Here is a 22,476-nt window from a genome sequence, read left to right as displayed (position 1 = left end):
AAATACTTACCGCTATGCTATGGGTGTTTTTAATGGTTTAGCCTTTTAAGTGCATGACTTGTTGCCTTGAACTGATTAACCAATTTGCCTTCACAATTTATTTTTAGGTTCATCCTGTTGGACCCCAAAGATGATAACAAAAACATATTCCAGTTTCTGGTGAATCTGAGTGTAGCAGCAGCAGCTGAGTGTGATTCAGCTACAGGAGAGAGTTTCTCTGAGCTCTTATCCTCTGTGTGCAGCTACAGTACATTCCCTTTGGGTAAAGAGAATAGCTTGAGACAGAGTCATTTCTTAATTGATCTTTATTCATATGTGAAGGACTATGAGACTAAGACAGACAGGAGTCTCCTTCCAGCATTACACTCAGTTTACCAGTCAGCTCCTGCAGTCTGGTCCATAAACCTCTCAAAGAGAAAGGCCTCCATCTTCCTAGAGGTGCTGAAACTCCAAACACAGAAAAGACCAGTAGAGCTGAGAGGCTGTTCAGATGAAGAGAGTGAAGTGAGGAGTTTCCTTCAGTGTCTGCCCTACATCTCACAACTGAGGTCAGTGAAGTACTTGATTTATTCAATACATGTAGTAAAATAACTGAAATATAATTTTTCATTATTTTGGTTTAATGTTAAGGAGTTTGTGTGTGTGTGTTTGTGATGTATGGGTCGGCCCATAGGTCCTACGGGGATGGACGAGTTAAGGAAACTTTTCCAGAAAATATTACTGGTTTGGCTGGTTGGGGTCATATAAGCTACATAGCAGCATTCTGACTGAGTTAGAAATAACCTACAGGCTTGCATCTAATTGAGTGCAATAGGTTATGTTATAGATTAGGCTTCTAGTTGGATTTCCCCTCTCTCTGTATCTCTCAAACACACACACACACACACACACACACACACACACACACACACACACGCACACACACACACACACATACACACACCAGAGGGTGCAGGTCATGTCACATATAGCCTAGCCTAATATAGTGCAGCAGATTAGCAAACTGCTATGGCATAAGCTAATGGGGATCCTTTAATAAAATAAATAAAATAAAATAAAAAAGTATCATTAATTTGCGATTGTATAATCTCCAGTGTTTGCCTTAAGTGGAGTCCATAGCTTTTTGTTTACATAACATCACCAAAACCTATGTCCCCCCATTTCCCCGCCGAAACTTTAAAAGCCCCAGCATTTTGTTTTAGTAAAGGTTGAAAAGATTAAAACAGTGAGTTTTAGCCATGTAAGGCATAAGTCAACATTAGAAAAAAGTTTGGATGAAAACTAAAGGAGTCATACATCAGCCCCTATGGTAAACTGTCTGGCTCTTATTAGCCCAAACATTGCGTGTGTTTGAGTTTTTGGTCAATACTTACCGCTATGCAAGGCGTTTTTTTTAATGGATTGGCCTTTTTAGTGCACGACTTGTTGCCTTGAACTGATTAACCAATTTGCCTTTACAATTTCCTTTAAGGTTCTACCTGTGGCACCCCAAAGAGGATAACAAAGACATATTCCAGTTTCTGCTGAATCTGAGAGTAGCAGCAGCTGAGTGTGATTCAGCTTCAGGAGAGAGTTTCCCTGAGCTCTTATCCTCTGTGTGCAGCTACAGTACATTCCCTTTAGTTGAGGTGAAGTATGAGGACCGCTCCGTACAGAGTGCATTCCTCATTGATCTTTATTCATATGTGAAGGACTATGAGACTAAGACAGACAGGAGTCTCCTTCCAGCATTACACTCAGTTTACCAGTCAGGACCTGCATTCTGGTCCATATATCTCTCAAAGAGAAAGGCCTCCATCTTCCTAGAGGTGCTGAAACTCCAAACACAGAAGAGACCAGTAGAGCTGAGAGGCTGGTCAGATGAAGAGAGTGAAGTAAGGAGTTTCCTTCAGTGTCTGCCCTACATCTCACAACTGAGGTCAGTAAATCGATGTATTCAATACATGCAGTAAAATAAATTAAATATAATATGTGTGTCGTTTGGAATTTGTGCGTCGGGCATGTGTCTGTGTGTGTGTGTTAGTGATGTTTGGGTTTGAACCATAAGCCATGGGCCACGGGTATGGGAAAACCTACCAGTAAATATTGCAGGTTTGTTTGATGGAGGTCATAAAAGCTACAAAGAAGCGTTCTGACTGAGTTATAAATACCCTACAGCCTTGAATCAAATCGCATGCAATACGTTATGCTATACATTAAGCTTCTAGTTGGATTTCCCCTCTCTCTGTCTTTCTGTCTCTCTCTCTCAAACACACAGCCGCACAACAGAAGGTGCAGGTCCTGTCACATACTGTATAGCCTAGTCTAATATAGTGTAGCCTTTATTATATTATTATTTATTATTGTTATTAATGTACTACTGTGGTTTAAGCCTATGAGTGTTTCCCCTAAGTGGTGTCCATATATTTTTGTTTACATAACACTACCAAAACCTTTTTGTTGGTCAGCAAGAAAAGGCTACTGCTAGCGAGACTATAGCAGCAACCACAACTGATTCATGTACAGAAGAGATATTCTCTGTGCTCTTATCATCTGTCTAAAGCTTCAGCTCCTTTCCTTTGGGTTTCGAGCTGTAGACTGTAGCATAATGTTAGTTGACATTATTTAAAAAAACAATTACCTTTTAAAATCTTAGTTGACACATTGATGTGGCCTGACCCAGACTAAGAATTGTATGTTTTCAGCAGTGTAACTCACTTTAACTGGAGTTTAACTGATTCAAACAAACACTGACCATTCACATCAAAATCTAATTTAGACATGCTTTCAATGTTAAGTTTGGAGAATTCAAAATGTATACAGGTGCATCTCAATAAATCATCAAAAAGTTGATTTATTTCCGTAAATCGATTAAAATTATTATATATTATATAGATTCATTACACAGAGACTGATATATTTCAAATGTTTATTTCTTTTAATTTTGATGATTATAACTGACAGCTAATGAAAACCCAAAATTCAGTATCTCAGAAAATTAGAATATTGTGAAAAAGTTCAATATTGAAGACACCTGGTGTCACACTCTAATCAGCTAATTAACTCAAAACACCTGCAAAGGTTTCCTGAGCCTTTTAAATGGTCCCTCAGTTTGGTTTAGTAGGCTACACAATCATGGGGAAGACTGCTGACTGACAGTTGTCCAGGAGACAATCATTGACACCCTGCATAAGGAGGGTAAGACACAAAAGGTCATTGCTAAAGAAGCTGGCTGTTCACAGAGTGCTGTATCCAAGCACATTAATGGAAATTTGAATGGAAGAAAAACGTGGTAGAAAAAGATGCACAAGTAGGGATAACCACAGCTTTGAGAGGATTGTAAAATGAAGGTCATTGAAGAATTTGGGGGAGATTCACAAGGAGTGGACTGCAGCTGGAGTCAGTGCTTCAAGAGCCACCACGCACAGACGTATCCAGGACATGGGCTTCATCTGTCGCATTCCTTGTGTCAAGCCACTCATGAACTACAGACAACGTCAGAGGCGTCTTACCTTGGCTAAAGACAAAAAGGACTGGACTGATGCTCATTGGACCACAGTTCTCTTCTCAGATGAGAGTACATTTTTTTTTTTTTTAAATCAAGGTCCCAGAGTCTGGAGGAAGAGAGGAGAGGCACAGAATCCAAGTTGCTTGAGGTCCAGTGTAAAGTTTCCACAGTCAGTGATGGTTTGGGGTGCCATGTCATCTGCTGGTGTTGGTCCACTGGGTTTCCTCAGGTCCAGGGTCAGCGCAGCCGTCTACCATGACGTCTTAGAGCACTTCATGCTTCCCTCTGCTGACCAGCTTTATGGAGATGCGGATTTCATTTTCCAGCAGGACTTGGTACCTGCACACACTGCCAAAGGTACCAGTACCTGGTTTAAGGACCATGGTATCCAGGTTGCTGTTTGATTGGCCAGCAAACTCGCCTGACCTAAACCCCACAGAGAATCTATGAAGAGGAAGAAGCGAGACACTAGACCCAACAACGCAGAAGAGCTGAAGGCCGCTATCAGAGCAACCTGGGCTTCCATAACACCTCAGCAGTGCCACATACTGATTACATCCATGCCACGCCGCATAGCTGCAGTAATTCATGCAAAAGGAGCCCCAGCTAAATATTGCGTGTTGTACATGTTCATACTTTTCAGTAGTCCAACATTTCTGTGTTTAAAATTTTAAAACATTTTGTATTGGTCTTATTTTCTGAGATACTGAATTTGCTGTCAGTTATAAACATCGAAATTAAAAGAAATAAACACTTGAAATATATCAGTATGTGTGTAATGAATCTATTTAATATAGGATATTGTAGCAGCAATTCCTATTTTACTACCACTGGCGGCTGAGTTGGATTTAGTTCTGACGCGTGTAGAAAAGATGAGAAGTAGAGGTGAGTCCAGTTGGTCCCTTTGACCGTTTATTGTAGAATGGTGGATAACAAGTTGTTGCAAATAAAATAAAGATTTTAAACTAAAAGGTCTTTCGTAAAGCACAGTTCTCCTTCGTTAACGTCCTGGCACACGGTCAAAAAACTGTTGCCTTCCTCAGCCACCCCAGATGCTGTGGCTCCTGGCTTTTAAGGCCTTTCCCCCTTGGGCTCCACCTTCAGCCTCTCAGGTGTTCAGGTGTCCTCTAGGTGGGGCAAATACCTACGGCCATAGTGTCACTCATACAAACACACACACACACTTGCACATACTAATAAGGAGATAATATATGAATCAACATAAAGGTAAATTTGGCTCCTACAGATATATATTTTTTAATCGAATTACTGAAATAATTTTTTTTATGATATTCTAATTAATTGAGATGCACCAGTATAAACATATCTAAAACTACCCAGTTTTTTTCAAGTAGGATACACAAAAAGTATTACCGTGGCAACCAGTCAAATCATTTTTGTTGTTATCCAGGTTATTTGTTGTGCCAGGCAAGGTATCTGTCCTAGGAACCATTTCCCAGAATTTCACCACCCCTTTCCACATATATTCTTAAATAAACCACATTTTAATCTAAACTGAAACTTAATTTTAAACTACAATATATAGCTCATCAATAGTGACATTATAACTGTGATCAGGGTGCGATTTGCCGGGGGGGATGGGGGGGATTTACCCCCCCTCTGGTTTTTACATCCCCACCTCAGCTGGATGAATTTCATACATGGGGGGGATAACCCTCAATTATTAAAAAAACAATGAAAAAACAGACAGGTTGTGACAGCGTTTTCTAACACTTGCTTACATCGCTGGCACTAACGAACCTTACCCGAACTGTCGGCATTCTCAGAATTCGCTGGCTTTGCTAATTTCCGTGTATCTATACACCTATAGGCTACTGTACAATGAATATGAAAATATTTGTTCACTGAATTAGCGAGTTCTGTCCAAAACAGTTGCGTTTCAGTTTCAAAGTTTCAGTTTCGGTTTCAGTATTTCAACGTGAATGAGAGGGAGCACAAGAACTGAGCGTCTAGCAGCGATTATCATATTATGATAGACATATATATGATGCATGTATATGAAGAGAATTAGGCCTATGTATTGCTTGTTTTTTTTTCATGATAAAAAAAAAAACATCCCCCCCTCTGGTTTTTGGACAAATCGCACCCTGACTGTGATGATGATAACTTTGTAGGTGATTTTGAGAGTATGGCCAGGATTGCCATTATGGAGAAATCCTTTGGACTTGCAAGAAGATTTTGGAAAACCAGAAAACATTGTCCTGCGTGCTCAATGTGAAATTGATTATTGTCAAGTAATTTGATCAGCGCATTCATGGGTGTTTCATCCACGGAGGATGGAGGTATTGTGAAGCCTCCATTTTTTTACAGAAGCATCCCACCTTTTTAGTGAGATTAAAAGTGTAATTTACCCAGCAGGATGAAAGGTAGTTGTGTTTTGTTCTGGTAGTTCAAAGCACTACTATATTCCATAGTAAGGAGAATAAAGATAACTAACACAAAAAGCTAAGTTCTAAGTGCCTAACTCTGCCAGTGAGCTTCTCCATAATGGCAATACCGACCATACTCTGAATATCAACTGCACAGTTCCACAGGTAGCCATGATTGTTCATGACGTAGCCCATTTGACATGTCACCAGGCTGCCGCAAGAGTGGCACCAAACAAGGGGAAGGAAAATATGGAGCATTCATTACTAGTTACAAATGCCATTATCACCCAAGCCAAAGGGAATAGGAAATCTGTGTACCAATGACCCATTGACAAGTAGGGCTTATGTCTGTGATGAAAACAAAACTGTAATAGGAAGATTTTGGCACGCTATATATATCTTAATTTATTTTTCTTAAAGTACAAGAGCATGAAGAGGGTTCTTTTTCATAACAAGTGGTTTTAGAAAATAGATATACCGTTTAACAGTCAATCACAGTATATATTTAAATATATAAATACCTACTATTACTACTAGCAGCTATAATGTGTAAGAGCTTAATTTACTATTAAATGTTAATTTCACATGTTCTTATGAGATTGTCAGGACTGAAGAAAAGAAAGCCTCTAATGTGGCTGTTTCCTCTTCTGTATTGTGTGCTGAAACAGATTGACTCCTCAGCCTGAGAGAATATCCTCTGAGGAGTGGGAACAGAGAAAGAAGTCATTCCATCTGGATTTGTGTCTGCAAGCAGCTCTCTGTGGGAGTGAATCTTTACTCACCACTGTCAAGACACTGCTTACAATCTCCAGTGTTTACAACGAATCTGATCTCCTCTTAGATCTGTACTCTCATGTGAGAGACTATGAGTCACAAACTGGCAGGAGTCTCATTTCAGCACTACTGCCTGTTTATCAGTCAGCTCCTGCAGTCTGGTCCATAGACCTCTCAAAGAGAAAGGCCTCCATCTTCCTTGATGTGTTGAAACTCCAAACACAGAAGAAACCAGTAGAGCTGACAGGCTGGTCAGTTGAAGAGAGTGAAGTGAGGAGTTTCCTTCAGTGTCTGCCCTACATCTCACAACTGAGGTCAGTTGGGTGCTTAATTATTTCAATTTCAACATGTAAAACTATGGTAATTTGCAGAGTGACTGATTGTATTTTATCCCTTTAACATTTTAGAGATCTGTTTCAAAAAGATGTTTTAGTGCACAGTAGTATGATTTATGTGATGTGGTTCAGAAGCTTAAAAAAACAAATATCCACAGGCTGACAAGTGTTTCTTTGCAAAGCATGAATGAGGTCTATGTCATCCATCACATACAGTACATGAGACATTGAGGTAGCTAACAATAATACAGTCTTTGTACAGAAATGTGTAGGTCTCTCTCAACTGCTGATAGATGGGAGTTTGTCACTATAAAGAAATGTTATTATGACCGACGTGGACAACGCTGCGGCGGTCATATAGGTTTAGTCTGTTTTTTTTTCTTCTGTTTGCCGATTTTCTGTCAACGATTTCCGGGACACTGAAACACCGGGGTGCACGAAATTTGGTGGGCATGTAGCCTTACTAGATTAGTATGGAACCACTGGTATTCGTTTTGATCCGTTGCACCCCCGTCGGACTGGACCCCTTTTAAAGAGGGTGGGGCGATTCAGTTTTCTGAAGTCAAAAACCGTAGGGCCTAGGAGGACCACATTTGTTTTGTATATTGGTCCTAAGAGGCCACGTCAACCATTCCACTACCACTTATTTCATGTATAGCGCCACCTAGTTACAAATGAAAAAGCAAAAATGGAGTGTTGTAAAACATTTTAATTGTAAGTTGACAAGGTCAGAACTGCACGAAATCGGAGGTGTGGGATCATTATGACACCCTCTGACTGCACGTTAAGTTTCATGGAATTCCGTTCACGGGGGGGGCATGAAATACATTTATTTATATGATTATACACCAACTGGCCTGTATGTGGCGCGACACAGTTTTCTTCGAATATCCCGAGAACCGTAGGGCCTTGGAGGGCCAAATTGTTCATGTATGTTTGTGTCAAGGGGCCATGTCAAACCATACCATAACCAGTCATTACATGTATAGCGCCACCTAGTCAAAAATAAAAAGCAAAAATTAGTTGTTTTAATTGAATATATGTCAAAGTGCTCGAAAAATTACCAAATTTGCCAGGGACATCAAGCCTGTAATCGTCCATCTTCGGTAGAGTTTTTGTCCATGGATGGAGCAAAATGGCTCTGTAGCGCCCCCTAGAACATGGCAAAAACCCCTGCACATTGGGGTTATTTTGGCGAAGCTTGACGGAATTCGGTACACGTGTTCATCATGCATGGACGCACCAAAAAGTCTCTTGACGCCATGGTGGCAGGTCCACAGGAAGTCGCCCATTTTGAGTGGAAGATGCGTTTTGACAGCGTTTGCACACCTCGCATCTGATCGAACTCCTCCAACAGATTTAATGGTAAGGCCTTGAAATGTGGTCCGGCTACTCTTCAGCCATGGGCGACTAAAAGTTATATTGGATTTTCTCATTAGTCGGAAGGTGTGGGCGTGGCAGTCCCTCAACCTTTGCCAACTTGTTAGTGCTTGCCACAAAACACAAAGTCTCTTATAACTCTTGCGTACATTGTTTGATCCAGAGAAAATGTCTTAGGGTGGACGCTGGATCCGGCCCGAACGTGTACATATGCCTGACTGATATCACCTATAGCGCCACCTGTTGGTGGTTGGAAACTTCACTTTGTTTCCACACCTCTTTATGTGACCTGTTTTAACAAACTACATTGCATAGAAAAATATACCAAAACAATCCACAAAAAAGTAGTACACAAAACATTACATAACCAAATCATCAAAATCTATCACAAATAATTCCTTTAATACATAAAAATGAAACACAAACCAATTTACACACACAAAACACATAAAAACACACAAACACGCTGACAACGATGACTCATTCTGTGCCAAAACCTACTGAACAGTTCGGCAGTCATATTTTGTAACGCTTTGCGTGACGTCTAGTTTTATTTCATAATGATAACAATGGACACATTTGCAACTATTTAGACTGAGAGCGCGCTGACATAAAGCCTTGTAAAGGTGGCCTACAATTTCATTCTTAAAAGCCGTCTGCATCAGCACACCAAAATGAAAACAGTGGCGGTCCCAATGTGTCCATTTCTGTATGAATGAACAAGTCTCAATTGTGTTGCACGCTGTCTTTGTTGTGTATGCCTTGACCTGATTACATGTATCTCTTCTTTTTAGTTTTGGTTTGGATTTCATCTATGAAGGGTCGAGCACTGTGTTCCAGTTCCTGGTGAATCTCAGTGTAGCAGCAGCTGAACGTGATTCAGCATCAGGAGAGGGTTTCTCTTCACTCTTATCATCTGTCTGCCGCTACAACTCTTTTCCTTTCATGGACTATGATGAAAATGATGAAGATCCCACTCGGAGTGATTTCCTGCTGGATCTATTCCTCCATGTCCAGGCATGTGAGGCTAAGACATCCAAGAGTCTCCTTCCAAACTTTCAGCAGATTTACCAGGCAGCACCTGCAGTCTGGTCCATAGACCTCTCACAGAGAAAGGCCTCCCTTCTTCTTGATGTACTGAAGCTCCAAACACAGAAGAGAATAGTAGAGGTGAGAGGCCTGTCAGATGAAGAGAGTGAAGTGAGGAGTTTCCTACAGTGTCTGCCGTACATCTCACAACTGAGGTTAGTGAAGTACTTGATTCATTCAGTACATGCAGAAAATAACTGAAATATAACTTTTCATCATTTTGATTTAATGACGAGGAGTGTGTGTGTGTGTATATTTGTGTGAGTGTGTTAGTGATGCATGGGTCGGCCCATAAGCCGTGGGTCCTACGGGTGGACGGGTTGGGGAAAACCTACCAGAATATATTTTATATCAGCGTTTTGACTAAATTAGAAATAGCCTACAGCCAAAATTGCATGCAGTAGGTCAGGCTATACATGAGGCTTCTCATTGTATTTCCCTGGATCTCTGTATCCCTCTCTTAAACAAACACAAACAACAGAGAGTACAGGTCCTGTTACATATAGCCTAGCCTTATATAGTGCAGCCTATCAGCAGTTGTATTATCAATTTGCTATTGTGGTTTTAGCCTACGAGTATTTTCCCTAAGTGGTGTACGTATGACTTGAACTGATTAACCAATTTCCCTCAACAATTTATTTTTAGGTTTGGTGTGTGGGACAAAGAGGAGTACAAAGACATATTCCAGTTTCTGGTGAATCTGAGTGTAGCAGCAGCTGCTGAGTTTGATTCAGCTACAGGAGAGAGTTTCTCTGAGCTCTTATCCTCTGTGTGCAGCTACAGTGCATTCCCTTACAGCCCTGAGTACAGCTGTGATCAGGGTGCATTCCTCATTGATCTTCATTCATATGTGAAGGACTATGAGACTGAGACAGACAGGAGTCTCCTTACAGCATTACACTCAGTTTACCAGTCAGCTCCTGCAGTGTGGTCCTTTGATCTCTCAGAGATAAAGACCTCCATCCTCCTAGAGGTGCTGAAACTCCAAACTGGGAAGAGACCATTAGAGCTGAGGGGCTGTTTGTATGAAGAGAGTGAAGTGAGTTTCCTTCAGTGTCTGCCCTACATCTCACAACTGAGGTCAGTGAAGTGTTTGATACATTTAGTACATGCTGTAAAATAACTGAAATATAATTTGTCTTCATTTTGGTTAAATGGCAAGGAGTTTGTGTGTGTGTGTGAGTATCTTTGTGTGAGTGTGTTTGTGATGTACAGGTCGGCCCATAAGGGTGGACGGGTTCAGGAAACTTTTCCAGAAAATATTACTGGTTTGGCTGGTTGGGGTCATATAAGCTACAAAGCAGCATTCTGACTGAGTTAGAAATGACCTACAGTCTTGCATCTAATTGAGTGCAATATGTTATGCTATACATTAGACTTCTAGTTGGATTTCCCCTCTCTCTGTATCGCTCTCTCTAAAACACACACACACACACACACACATACACACACCAGAGGGTGCAGGTCCTGTCACATATAGCCTAGCCTAATATAGTGCAGCCTATCAGCAGTCGTATAATACATTTACGATTTTGGTTTTGGCATACAAGTGTTCTCCATAAGTCCATATGGAGTCCATAGCTCTTAGTCAACATAACCCCACAAAACCGAAACTTTAAAAGCCCCAACATTTTGTTTTAGTTAAGGTTAAAAAGATTAAAACAGTGACTTATACCCATGTTAGGCATATGTCAACATTAGAAAAAAGTTTGGATGAAAATTAAAGGAGTCATATATCAGCCCCTATGGTAAACTGTCTGGCTTTTAAAAGCACAAACATTGTGTGTGTTTGAGTTTTTGGTCAATACTTACCGCTATTCAATGAGTTTCATGTTTTTAATGGTTTAGCCTTTTTAGTGCATGACTTGTTGCCTTGAACTGATTAACCAATTTGCCTTTACAATTTCCTTTTAGGTTCATTCTGTGGGAGAGCAAAGACTATAACAAAGGCATATTCCAGTTTCTGGTGAATCTGATAGTAGCAGCAGCTGAGTGTGATTCAGCTACAGGAGAGAGTTTCTCTAAGCTCTTATCCTCTGTGTGCAGCTACAGTACATTCCCTTTGGGTCGTGAGGCCATCTCTAAACAGAGTGATTTCCTCATTGATCTTCATTCATATGTGAAGGACTATGAGACTAAGACAAACAGGAGTCTCCTTTCAGCATTACACTCAGTTTACCAGTCAGCTCCTGCAGTCTGGTCCATAAACCTCTCAAAGAGAAAGGCCTCCATCTTCCTAGAGGTGCTGAAACTCCAAACACAGAAGAGACCAGTACTGCTGACAGTCCGGTCAGGTGAAGAGAGTGAAGTGAGGAGTTTCCTTCAGTGTCTGCCCTACATCTCACAACTGAGGTCAGTGAAGTGATTGATTTATTCAGTACATGCAGTAGTAAATTAAATATAATATGTGTCGTTTTGGAATTTTTGTGTTGTGCATGTGTCTGTCTGTGTGTTAGTGATGTGTGGGTCGACCCATAAGCCATGGGCCACAGGTATGGGAAACCTACAAGAAAATATTACAGGTTTGGGTGGGTGGGGTCAAAAAAGCTACATAGCAGCGTTCTGACTGAGTTAGAAATAACCTACAGCCTTGCACTGGATAGGCTATGCATTAGGCTTCTAGTTGGATTCCCCCTCTCTCTGTATTTCTCTCTCTCTCACACACACACACGCACGCGCACACACACACACACACACACACACACACACACACACACACACACACACACACACACACACACACACCAGAGGGTGCAGGTTCTATCACATATAGCCTAGCCTAATATAGTGCAGCCTATCAGCAGTCGTATAATACATTTGTGATTGTGGTTTTGGCATACAAGTGTTTTCCCTAAGTGGTGTCTATATCTTTTTGTTTAGCTAACACCTCCAAAACCTATGTCCCCCTTCTTCCCCTCTGAAACTTTTAAAGCCCCAGCATTTTGTTAGTAAAGTTTGAAAAGATTAAAACAGTGAGTTTTAGCCATGTTAGGCATATGTCAACATTAGAAAAAAAGTTTGAATGATAACTAAAGGAGTCATATATCAGCCCCTATGGTAAACTGCCGGAATCTTACAGAAACTGGCCCTTAATAGCACAAACATTGTGTGTGTGTGTGTGTGTGTGTGTGTGTGTGTGTGTGTGTGTGTGTGTGTGTGTGTGTGTGTGTGTGTGTGTGTGTGTGTGTGTGTGTGTGTGTGTGTGTGTGTGTGTGTGTGTGTGTGTGTGTGTGTGTTTGTGCGTGTGTGTGTTTTTGGTCAACGCTTAGAACTATGCAATGAGTGATTTTAGTGGTTTAGCCTTTTTAGTGCATGACTTGTTGCCTTGAACTGATTAACCAATTGCCTTTACAATTTATTTTTAGGTTCAAACTGCGGTACTCCAAAGATGATAACAAAGACATATTCCAGTTTCTGGTGAATCTGAGTGTAGCAGCAGCTGAGTGTGATTCAGCTTCAGGAGAGAGTTTCTCTGAGCTCTTATCCTCTGTGTGCAGCTACAATACATTCCCTTTGGATCATGAGGACAGCTCTAGACAGAGTGATTTCCTCATTGATCTTTATTCATATGTGAAGGACTATGAGACTAAGACAGACAGGAGTCTCATTCAAGCATTAAACTCAACTTACCAGTCAGCACCTGCAGTCTGGTCCATAGACCTCTCAAAGAGAAAGGCCTCCATCTTCCTGGAAGTCCTGAAACTCCAAACACAGAAGAAACCAGTAGAGCTGAGAGGCTGGTCAGATGAAGAGAGTGAAGTGAGGAGTTTCCTGCAGTGTCTGTCCTACATCTCACAATTGAGGTCAGTGAAGTTCTTGATTAATTCAGTACATGCAGTTAAATAAATTCAATTTGGAATTTCTGTGAACGATCCACAAGCCATGGGCCACAGGTATGGGAAAACCTACCAGAAATAACGTGGGTTTTGCAATTGAGGTCGTAAAACCTACATAGCAGCGTCTGACTGAGTTAGCAGTTACCTACAGCCTTGCACCGAATTGCATGCAATATGTTAGGCTATACATTAGGCTTCTAGTTGGATTTCCCCTCTCTGTCTCTCTCTCAAAATCACACACACACACACACCAGAGGGTGCAGGTCCTGTTACATATAGCCTAGCCTAATATAGTGCAGCCTATCAGCAGTCCCAGTTTCCCCTAAGTGGTATCCATAGCTTTTTTGTTTAGATAACACTACCAAAATCGTAAATATAACATAAACTGAGTGGGTACCTCAATTATAAGGCATTGAACGTAATTAATATAACCAAAACTGAATGGTTAACTTAAATCCACAGCGACTAACGCTGACAAACCTTAAGGGTATACCCCCAACATAACACTTTTCAAACATTCCCTCAAAACTCACCTTTTCAAACTCGCCTTCACCTTATAATTTCCCCTGCTCCCTTCCCTCCCCTACTCACATGTCCAGTATTTCTTTTTTCTAACTTGTAGTTGTCTGTTTGTTTTGGTTTGGTCTGTTGTCTTTCTTATTTTTCAGTTGTGTTGTGTTGTGTTGTGTGTTGTGTTGTCATGTCTTGTGTGCTTGCCTTGTCTTGTCCTTTTTGGTTGCTTTGTAAAGCGTCTTTGAGTATTTAGAAAAGCGCTATAGAAAATTGAATTATTATTATTATTATTTATACTTCACCAACACAGAAGCCTGCGATCAGGAGCGCGTAACAAAACAGCGTCTCAGGCGATCTGGGGTCATGGGCACGAGAGTGCAGAGCCAACAGGGAATTGGCGAGTCAGGGAACAGGCGTGGAACTAGGGGAACACGGAACAGGCGGGATTGGGATCCCGTAGAGAGAACTGGCTGTAGTTGGAAGACAGCCGATGAGAAGAGACTTGACGTAGTCCAGGAGACGGAACCCTGGAAGCCCCAGAGTGTTTGTAGCTGGCTGTGTTCGGAGCTAGTCTTCTTGTGCAGTAGCTTCGTCCATACAATGACGAGACCAGACACAGACTGAGGGGAATGAAGGAGATATGTAGGAAGTGAATCAGCTGTATGTGCTTGTGTGATTGGGGACCTGAATGCAGTGCAGCTTGGACTGTGAATGAGGCTGATGAGTGTGCACCTGGGAGAGTGACGGCCCACTCACACGTTTGCGTTGGAATGCGTTGATCCGTCAAGGTTGCTTTGAACGTGGTGTCGTCGTCGAACTGAATTGTCATGGCAAAAGGTGTTCGGCGACGTCATAATGGCTTTAACCCCATGCGCCAGATTCCTCCTCTCTCATCCGTTGGATCAATGCATTGCAACGCACTCGTCTGAGTAGTGCCTGAGGGGGCAGGGCAGGCCCGGAGCTGAGCTCAGCAGAGATATAACACTAGGGTCCTGATTTACTAACATTGCGACCGCAGCTTAATCTGCGGTCGCACTATACCGCACAGTGTTTTTCAGCATTTTCCGTGGTATTTATCAAACCAGATCCGCGCTGGGCACTTTGTGCTTACTCAGCCCTTTAGGGCCTGATTTGCTAAAATTGCGACCGCAGCTTAATCTGCGCCTTACCCAAGGCACACAGTACCGCAAGCTGTTTTTCCACATTTTCCGTGGTATTTATCAAAAAAGATCCGCGCTGGGCAATCATTATTTAGCGCACCGTTAAAAGACGGGAGAAATCGCCTGCAAGTTACTGCCACCATGGAGATTCAAGAAAGAGAAAAAGAAGGTTCATCGAAGAGGAGATAGATATATTGGTTCACGTTCGCTCAATCACTGAACCTGATTCAATGTGCGAGCGGTTATATCGTTGTTCTGCCCGCCATCACCTATAGCGAGATGTTTAAAAGAACACGATTATAAAGAATATGCTGTTGAGTGGCATTAATACATAAACTGTCTAATATAAGAGTTTAACAAGTGATGGAATGGAATGTGATCTGAAATAATGTCTGCCTTCATTTGGCTTCTGATGAATGTGAATGTTAAATGACTCAATGCCAATGACTGTGACTCCTCAGGCTCACTCCAGGCTTTGTGAGGTCTGCCATCAAAGAGATCTACCAGACTCGTTCTCCTCAGTATGTGAGCAGCCTGCTGAGATCTACAGAAAACTACATCAACCTGACCACCAGAGGCCTGGATTCTGCTGACTGTGCTGCCCTGCACTTCATCTTACAGCACGGCCAGGGAGTCAGACTCAACCTGATGTGGACCTCCATACCAGAGGGGGAGCTAGAGAGCCTCCTGCAGCTTCTCAGCCATGTGTCTCAGCTCAGGTCTCAGGATTTATCAGATTGTGGCTACAATTATGGATAAATCAGTTTAATTATCATGTGGATATTTTTCAAAAAATGAATTTGGCTGTGTGCATTAGCTGTGATCAACTAGAGCATGTAGTGTTAGTACCTTTCACTCTAAACACTCTTATACCCCTTTTCCACCAAAGTGTTTGTGCATGTATATACATGTTAAGTGTAATCATTACTTCCTTTAGTGTCTACTGACATCACAGAGTTTGGCATCTTTGACTCCAGTGTTGACAGGCAGCTGCTGTTGAGGTTCCTCCACTGCTGCAAGTCATCAGACGTCCAGCAGGGGGCAGCAGCATCTCTTCTTCAGGCTCTGCAGCACAGACTGGATCTCTCCTGCTCATCTGCTGTGAACCTGACAGAAGATACAGAGGGACCACCTCTGCACCTGAGACCTGAAGACTGCAGGGTCATCTCCATGGTGATCCAGAGTGTCAGCACCAATGCTGAGCTCACTCTACGTGATTGTGACTTGGAGGAGGCGGGTCTAGAACACCTTTTCTCTGTTCTAGAAAAAGTCCATCTGCGGTGAGATGTGGAACTCCTGTCTGTGTTCTTAGATGATGTGTTCAAGGGTTCAGCTAAATCCCTAAAAGGCAGGAAACATGACATGATTGGAGACGCACACATGGTTACTAAAAGCCTTACTTTAAGTGACTTTCTGTGACATGGTGATTACAATATGATCATTGTTAAAGACTTAAAATTGTCTCACCATTTACAGTGGTATAATCTCTCTCTCTTTCTTTCTCTCTCTCTCTCTCTCTCTCTCTCTCTCTCTCTCTCTCTCTCTCAGGTGCAGTAAGGCCCAGTTGTTGCAGCTCCTGACTCTGGTGTGTGTGGGCTCTGAGAGAGAGTGTGTGAGGAGAGCCGTGTCTCTCTCCCATGCTGTGGGTGGGGAGGTGGACCTCAGTCACACTGTGCTTGACACCCTGGCTTGTGGATCTCTGGGGATGTTTCTGGAATATTCTGAAGGGCTGTCAGAACTGGACCTCAGCCACTGCCAGCTAACTGATCATTGCCTGGAACCACTGCTCCCACACCTGCACAAAACACAAGTCCTGGAGTAAGTGTCTGTTTGTGTGTGTGTGTGTGTGTGTGTGTGTGTGTGTGTGTGTGCGTGTGTTAGCTTGTGTGTAATTTGTGTGAAACCATGTCTGTGTATAGGCAAGTTTGTATGTGCTTGTGTGTGCATTTGTGTGTCTGTGAAATATGGTTGTTAGTATTTCCTGTCAAGACTCTTCATGCTCTTCATTCTTCTTCCAGCCTCAGTAACAACAGCATCACAGATGAGGGGGCTCAGCTGATCTACGATACAGTCACTGCCACAACTTCCACTCAGACTGTGCGGTAAGTCTAGACTATACGCACACAAGTGTGTGGGGTATATCATTTGAAATGAGAGTTATTGAAGTCTTATTATGTATATGTTAAATTGAGTTCGGGCAAATTTATTTATGTCTCTCCACAGGCTCTTCAACAATAAGATTCATCACAGAGAGCTCTATCAGGGAGACGAGCGCTTTCAGATGTGATGATCCTGTAGGTCTGCTGATATAACCACTGCATCTGATTGGATCAGATATATGGTGATCCTGTAGGTCTGGTGATATAACCACTGCATCTGATTGGATCAGATATATGGTGATCCTGTAGGTCTGCTGATATAACCGCTGCATCTGATTGGATCAGATGTATGGTGATCCTGTAGGTCTGCTGATATAACCGCTGCATCTGATTGGATGAGATATATGGTGATCCTGTAGGTCTGCTGATATAACCGCTGCATCTGATTGGATCAGATACATGGTGATCCTGTAGGTCTGCTGATATAACCGCTGCATCTGATTGGATCAGATATATGGTGATCCTGTAGGTCTGCTGATATAACCACTGCATCTGATTGGATCAGATATATGGTGATCCTGTAGGTCTGCTGATATAACCACTGCATCTGATTGGATCAGATATATGATGATCCTGTAGGTCTGCTGATATAACCACTGCATCTGATTGGATCAGATATATGGTGATCCTCTAGGTCAGGTATCTTATACTGTATTGTGTGTTTTCTATGGTAATGGCCCTTAACCGCTGTAACCAGTTATGGCGTCAAATTGATATGAAATCATGTGTGAGTCCTAGGAGTCTGCAGAATGAACATTATTACTACTTGTGTTCCTCAGTATGAAGTGTGTAGGAGGGCAGTAGTGTCTGTAGCTCAACAGGCAGAGCGACACTCTGACAATGTCAAGGTTTTGTATTCTACTGTTTTTGTAGAAAGAAAGAGTATCTTCCACCCTTCCTGTACTTTAACTTGTAGTTTAAGTGTCTCATATATCAATAAACTTTATATGAAAGCTTGTTAAATGTTGTCTCCAAAAGCTGTTTACTTTCTCACTGTAACTTTGTTTATTATGATGTCACAGGTCTCTCTGGGTTATCCAGCATGAGGTCTCAGTCTAGACTCATTATTCCACTGCAGCACATGTCCAGTCAGGTCTGTCTTAACTGTGAACCTCCTGTGTCCTGCTGGAAATGGGGTTCATCTTATTCCTCTCTGTAGTTCAGTCCAGTGAATCACCCTCTCTCTGTACATGGGCTTCTATTCAAAGCCAAGCAGCAATAGTACAGTATGGTGTGTTTGGGAGAGAGTGTGTGGGGGTTCTGGGGTTGTGTGAGGTTGTGTGTGTGTGTGTGTGTGTAGCAGGCATGAAGGCTATACAACCTATGAACGTGAATAGGACCTATGTGAAGTCTGGAAAAGAGAACTTTTAAAGGTTGTGACATGAAATGATGACTTGTATGAAAATGTCCCTTCCCTCATGTTTTTACCAAGTGTACACAATAGTACATAGACTTCAAAAAATGTGTATCAATGCAAGTACCTGTGCCTCCTCCTCCTCTACTGTCATGTTCTCTCAGTGTTACCTGTGCCTCCTCCTCCTCTACTGTCATGTTCTGTCAGTGTTACCTGTGCCTCCTCCTCTACTGTCATGTTCTCTCAGTGTTACCTGTGCCTCCTCCTCCTCTACTGTCATGTTCTCTCAGTGTTACCTGTGTCTCCTACTCTACTGTCATGTTCTCTCAGTGTTACCTGTGCCTCCTCCTCTACTGTCATGTTCTCTCAGTGTTACCTGTGCCTCCTCCTCTACTGTCATGTTCTCTCAGTGTTACCTGTGTCTCCTACTCTACTGTCATGTTCTCTCAGTGTTACCTGTGCCTCCTCCTCTACTGTCATGTTCTCTCATTAAAATGTAAATTTACCCAATTGTAGCCAAAAGGCTAGTTTCCATTGGCAGTCCCCCTGCCAGAGTGTTAATGGCTGAATGAATGAATTAACTTGTACAAGCAATAAATCTCAGAAGAAGTGATCAGGTCCTCAACAAAACGCATCAACACACAGAGAACATAAATGCTTGTTCTTTATTTAATCAGAATCTGAATTGTATTTCACATTCAGTATTTTCCAATGTTTGTCAATTACTCTCAAATATGAACTTGAACTTGAAGATGTATAAATGTGTTTCAAATACAGTTTTTGCGCAGTTTATACATATCACAACCGGGTGACCAGAAATCCAGTGAACACAGTATCACGGTATGATCCATCCCAAACCCAGCTGTGATCTTGAAGAATGACATAGACATGATCCCCCACCTCCAGTTGCAATGCAGCACCATTGGATCCGTTTACTGGTTCTTGTTTGTCCTCCATTTTATGATGTGAGGTAGTGGCAATGATCTGATCATTCTTGTGTAAGGACAAAGCTGCCCTGTTCACTTGGCTAGCATGGTAGCAGAAGTAGAAATAGTAAATTCCTCTGACTGGGGCAACAAATACTCCTTAAACAGACAAAAGACACACATAGAAACTAAATAAATATATGCAGGACAAATCCAATCACAAATAAGTAGCCTTTATGCAACCATATAAATTCATCCTTCCGTATTAATTCAGTAATGTTTTCCTCAGTAAAATGAATCAAACATGTTCAACATGCACTTTTGCATGTGTTTACATATACCTGTGGATGGATTATAGGCGTTGCCTATGTTGGTGAGCACATTCTTGTATTTTAGAGTTTTCCGTACGTTATATGGTCCTGTGTTTCCATGACCCCCAACAGTAGCGGAGAATGCTACCTTGGCTGGGAAAACACACACATACCCACACACACATACACACATACACACACACACACACACACACACACAGGTGGATATATAAAGAGAGAGAGAGAGAGAGCTCTTTGGCAAATAGGTGGCCTACGTGTATTTTATTCTCTAGTTTATAATTTATTGCACATCAACTTACCTGCATTTGCCCTCTTTAACTGCTCAATCTCACTCCTGCTGGTCTGCAGCTCACTCTCAATGGCCATTGCCTTTGTCTCACTGGCCTCCAGCCTCGTCTCCATGGCCACTGCCTTAGTCTCACTGGCCTCCAGCCTGGTCTCCAGGGCCCTCATATTCCCCTGCATGGTCCCCAGCCACCTAAGCAGGAGCTCACAGGTGCTGAGCTGACAGACCTCTGGTGCACTCTGGGTGCTGTAGTTCTGAATCTCGTTACTGTTCTCTGTCCCGTGTCCATCTTCAGAGGGGACGTCTGGATCCAGCACTGCTGTTGCAGCAGGCCCAATCACCCAGGAGACAAGCAGACACAGCAGAATGAGAGTTCCCTTCATTTTGTGCGTACACGATTCCTTTCAATAACATCTGTCCTAACCATTGACTTACATACCCTACTTTTAGCAGCCTTGAGGGTAATCATTAATCATTATTTTATGGCAGCCTAACCATAAGCTTTTATAGAGGTTCAGTTGTGGAGATATATTCAGCAGATGATAGTTATACATTTACTTGACCGTTTTCTAATACAGTTCAGTTCCATGTTCTGTTTACAGTTTTCTGGGGCTAAGGAATAAGCTTTTAGGCTGATCTATTGGTCCCTTGTGTTGTGTTCCTCTAGTGTCATGATCTCAGTGTTGAGTTGTGTTGTTGTGTTGTTGTGTCATGATCTCAGTGTTGAGTTGTGTTGTTGTGTTTCACTAGTGACATGATCTCAGTGTTGAGTTGTGTTGTTGTGTCATGATCTCAGTGTTGAGTTGTGTTGTTGTGTAATGATCTCAGTGTTGAGTTGTGTTGTTGTGTCATGATCTCAGTGTTGAGTTGTGTTGTTGTGTTGTTGTGTCATGATCTCAGTGTTGAGTTGTGTTGTTGTGTTTCACTAGTGACATGATCTCAGTGTTGAGTTGTGTTGTTGTGTCATGATCTCAGTGTTGAGTTGTGTTGTTGTGTAATGATCTCAGTGTTGAGTTGTGTTGTTGTGTCATGATCTCAGTGTTGAGTTGTGTTGTTGTGTTGTTGTGTTGTTGTGTCATGATCTCAGTGTTGAGTTGTGTTGTTGTGTTTCACTAGTGACATGTCTCAGTGTTGAGTTGTGTTGTTGTGTCATGATCTCAGTGTTGAGTTGTGTTGTTGTGTCATGATCTCAGTGTTGAGTTGTGTTGTTGTGTCATGATCTCAGTGTTGAGTTGCGTTGTTGTGTCATGATCTCAGTGTTGTGTTGGGTTGTTGTGTTATGATCTCAGTGTTGAGTTGTGTTGTTGTGGCATGATCTCAGTGTTGAGTTGTGTTGTTGTGTTTCACTAGTGACATGATCTCATAGTTGATTTGTGTTGTTGTGTCATGATCTCAGTGTTGAGTTGTGTTGTTGTGTTATGATCTCAGTGTTGAGTTGTGTTGTTGTATCATGATCTCAGTGTTGAGTTGTGTTGTTGTGTTCCACTAGTGTCATGATCTCAGTGTTGAGTTGTGTTGTTGTGTCATGATCACAGTGTTGAGTTGAGTTGTCGTGTCATGATCTCAGTGTTGAGTTGTGTTTTGTTGATTTTGCTTCAGAATGAACATGGAATGAACAAAGATCTGTTTACACTTTGCAGGAACTAATTCAGGGATCCACTTTACATCTGAGAGGACCATTCCAGAGGCTAGAGTTTAGAGGATGTGTTTGTAGTAGTGTAGACCTCAGTATATCAGATGTGTCTGTAGTAGACCTCAGTATATCAGATGTGTGTGTAGTAGGCCTCAGTATATCAGATGTGTGTGTATTAGGCCTCAGTAAATCAGATGTGTGTGTAGTAGACCTCAGTATATCAGATGTGTGTGTGTAGTAGGCCTCAGTAAATCAGATGTGTGTGTAGTAGTTTAGGCCTCAGTATATCAGATGTGTGTGTAGTAGTGTAGGCCTCGTTATATCAAATGTGTGTAGTAATGTAGGCCTCAGTATATCAGATGTGTGTTTAGTAGACCTCAGTATATCAATGTGTGTGTGTAGTAAACCTCAGTATATCAGATGTGTGTGTAGTAGACCTCAGTATATCAGATGTGTGTGTAGTAGTGTAGAACTCAGTATATCAGATGTGTGTGTGTAGTAGACCTTAGTATATCAGATGTGTGTGTGTAGTAGGCCTCAGTAAATCAGATGTGTGTGTAGTAGTGTAGACCTCAGTATATCAGATGTGTGTGTAGTAGGCCTCAGTATATCAGATGTGTGTGTAATAGTGTATACCTCAGTATATCAGATGTGTGTGTGTAAGCCTCAGTATATCAGATGTGTGTGTAGTAGTGTAGACCTCAGTATATCAGATGTGTCTGTAGTAGTGTAGGCCTCAGTATATCAGATGTGTGTGGAGTAGGCCTCAGTATATCAGATGTGTGTGTAGTAGTGTAGGCCTCAGTATATCAGATGTGTGTG

The 22,476-nt window shown here is 41.9% G+C and overlaps 2 protein-coding genes across 2 annotated transcripts; one reads left to right on the top strand and one right to left on the bottom strand.

Annotated features, from left to right (window-relative positions):
- Nucleotides 1-11,936: 11,936 nt before the first annotated feature.
- On the top strand, nucleotides 11,937-17,251 carry LOC308382342 (uncharacterized protein; the record flags this gene model as incomplete). Its single annotated transcript, XM_080860064.1, has 6 exons — nucleotides 11,937-11,947; nucleotides 12,953-13,258; nucleotides 15,426-15,683; nucleotides 15,942-16,244; nucleotides 16,983-17,066; nucleotides 17,188-17,251. 6 exons carry the CDS (start codon nucleotides 11,937-11,939, stop codon nucleotides 17,249-17,251), a joined length of 1,026 nt encoding a protein of 341 aa, XP_080716190.1.
- A 2,024-nt stretch (nucleotides 17,252-19,275) lies between these two features.
- On the bottom strand, nucleotides 19,276-20,404 carry LOC308382421 (cerebellin-1-like; the record flags this gene model as incomplete). Its single annotated transcript, XM_080860145.1, has 3 exons — nucleotides 19,276-19,562; nucleotides 19,745-19,867; nucleotides 20,035-20,404. 3 exons carry the CDS (start codon nucleotides 20,402-20,404, stop codon nucleotides 19,276-19,278), a joined length of 780 nt encoding a protein of 259 aa, XP_080716271.1.
- Between the last annotated feature and the right edge of the window lie 2,072 nt (nucleotides 20,405-22,476).

Source organism: Sprattus sprattus (assembly GCF_963457725.1).
Source record: "Sprattus sprattus genome assembly, chromosome: 21".
NCBI classification, from domain to species: domain Eukaryota; kingdom Metazoa; phylum Chordata; class Actinopteri; order Clupeiformes; family Clupeidae; genus Sprattus; species Sprattus sprattus.
This window is presented reverse-complemented; position numbering and strand designations above follow the sequence as displayed.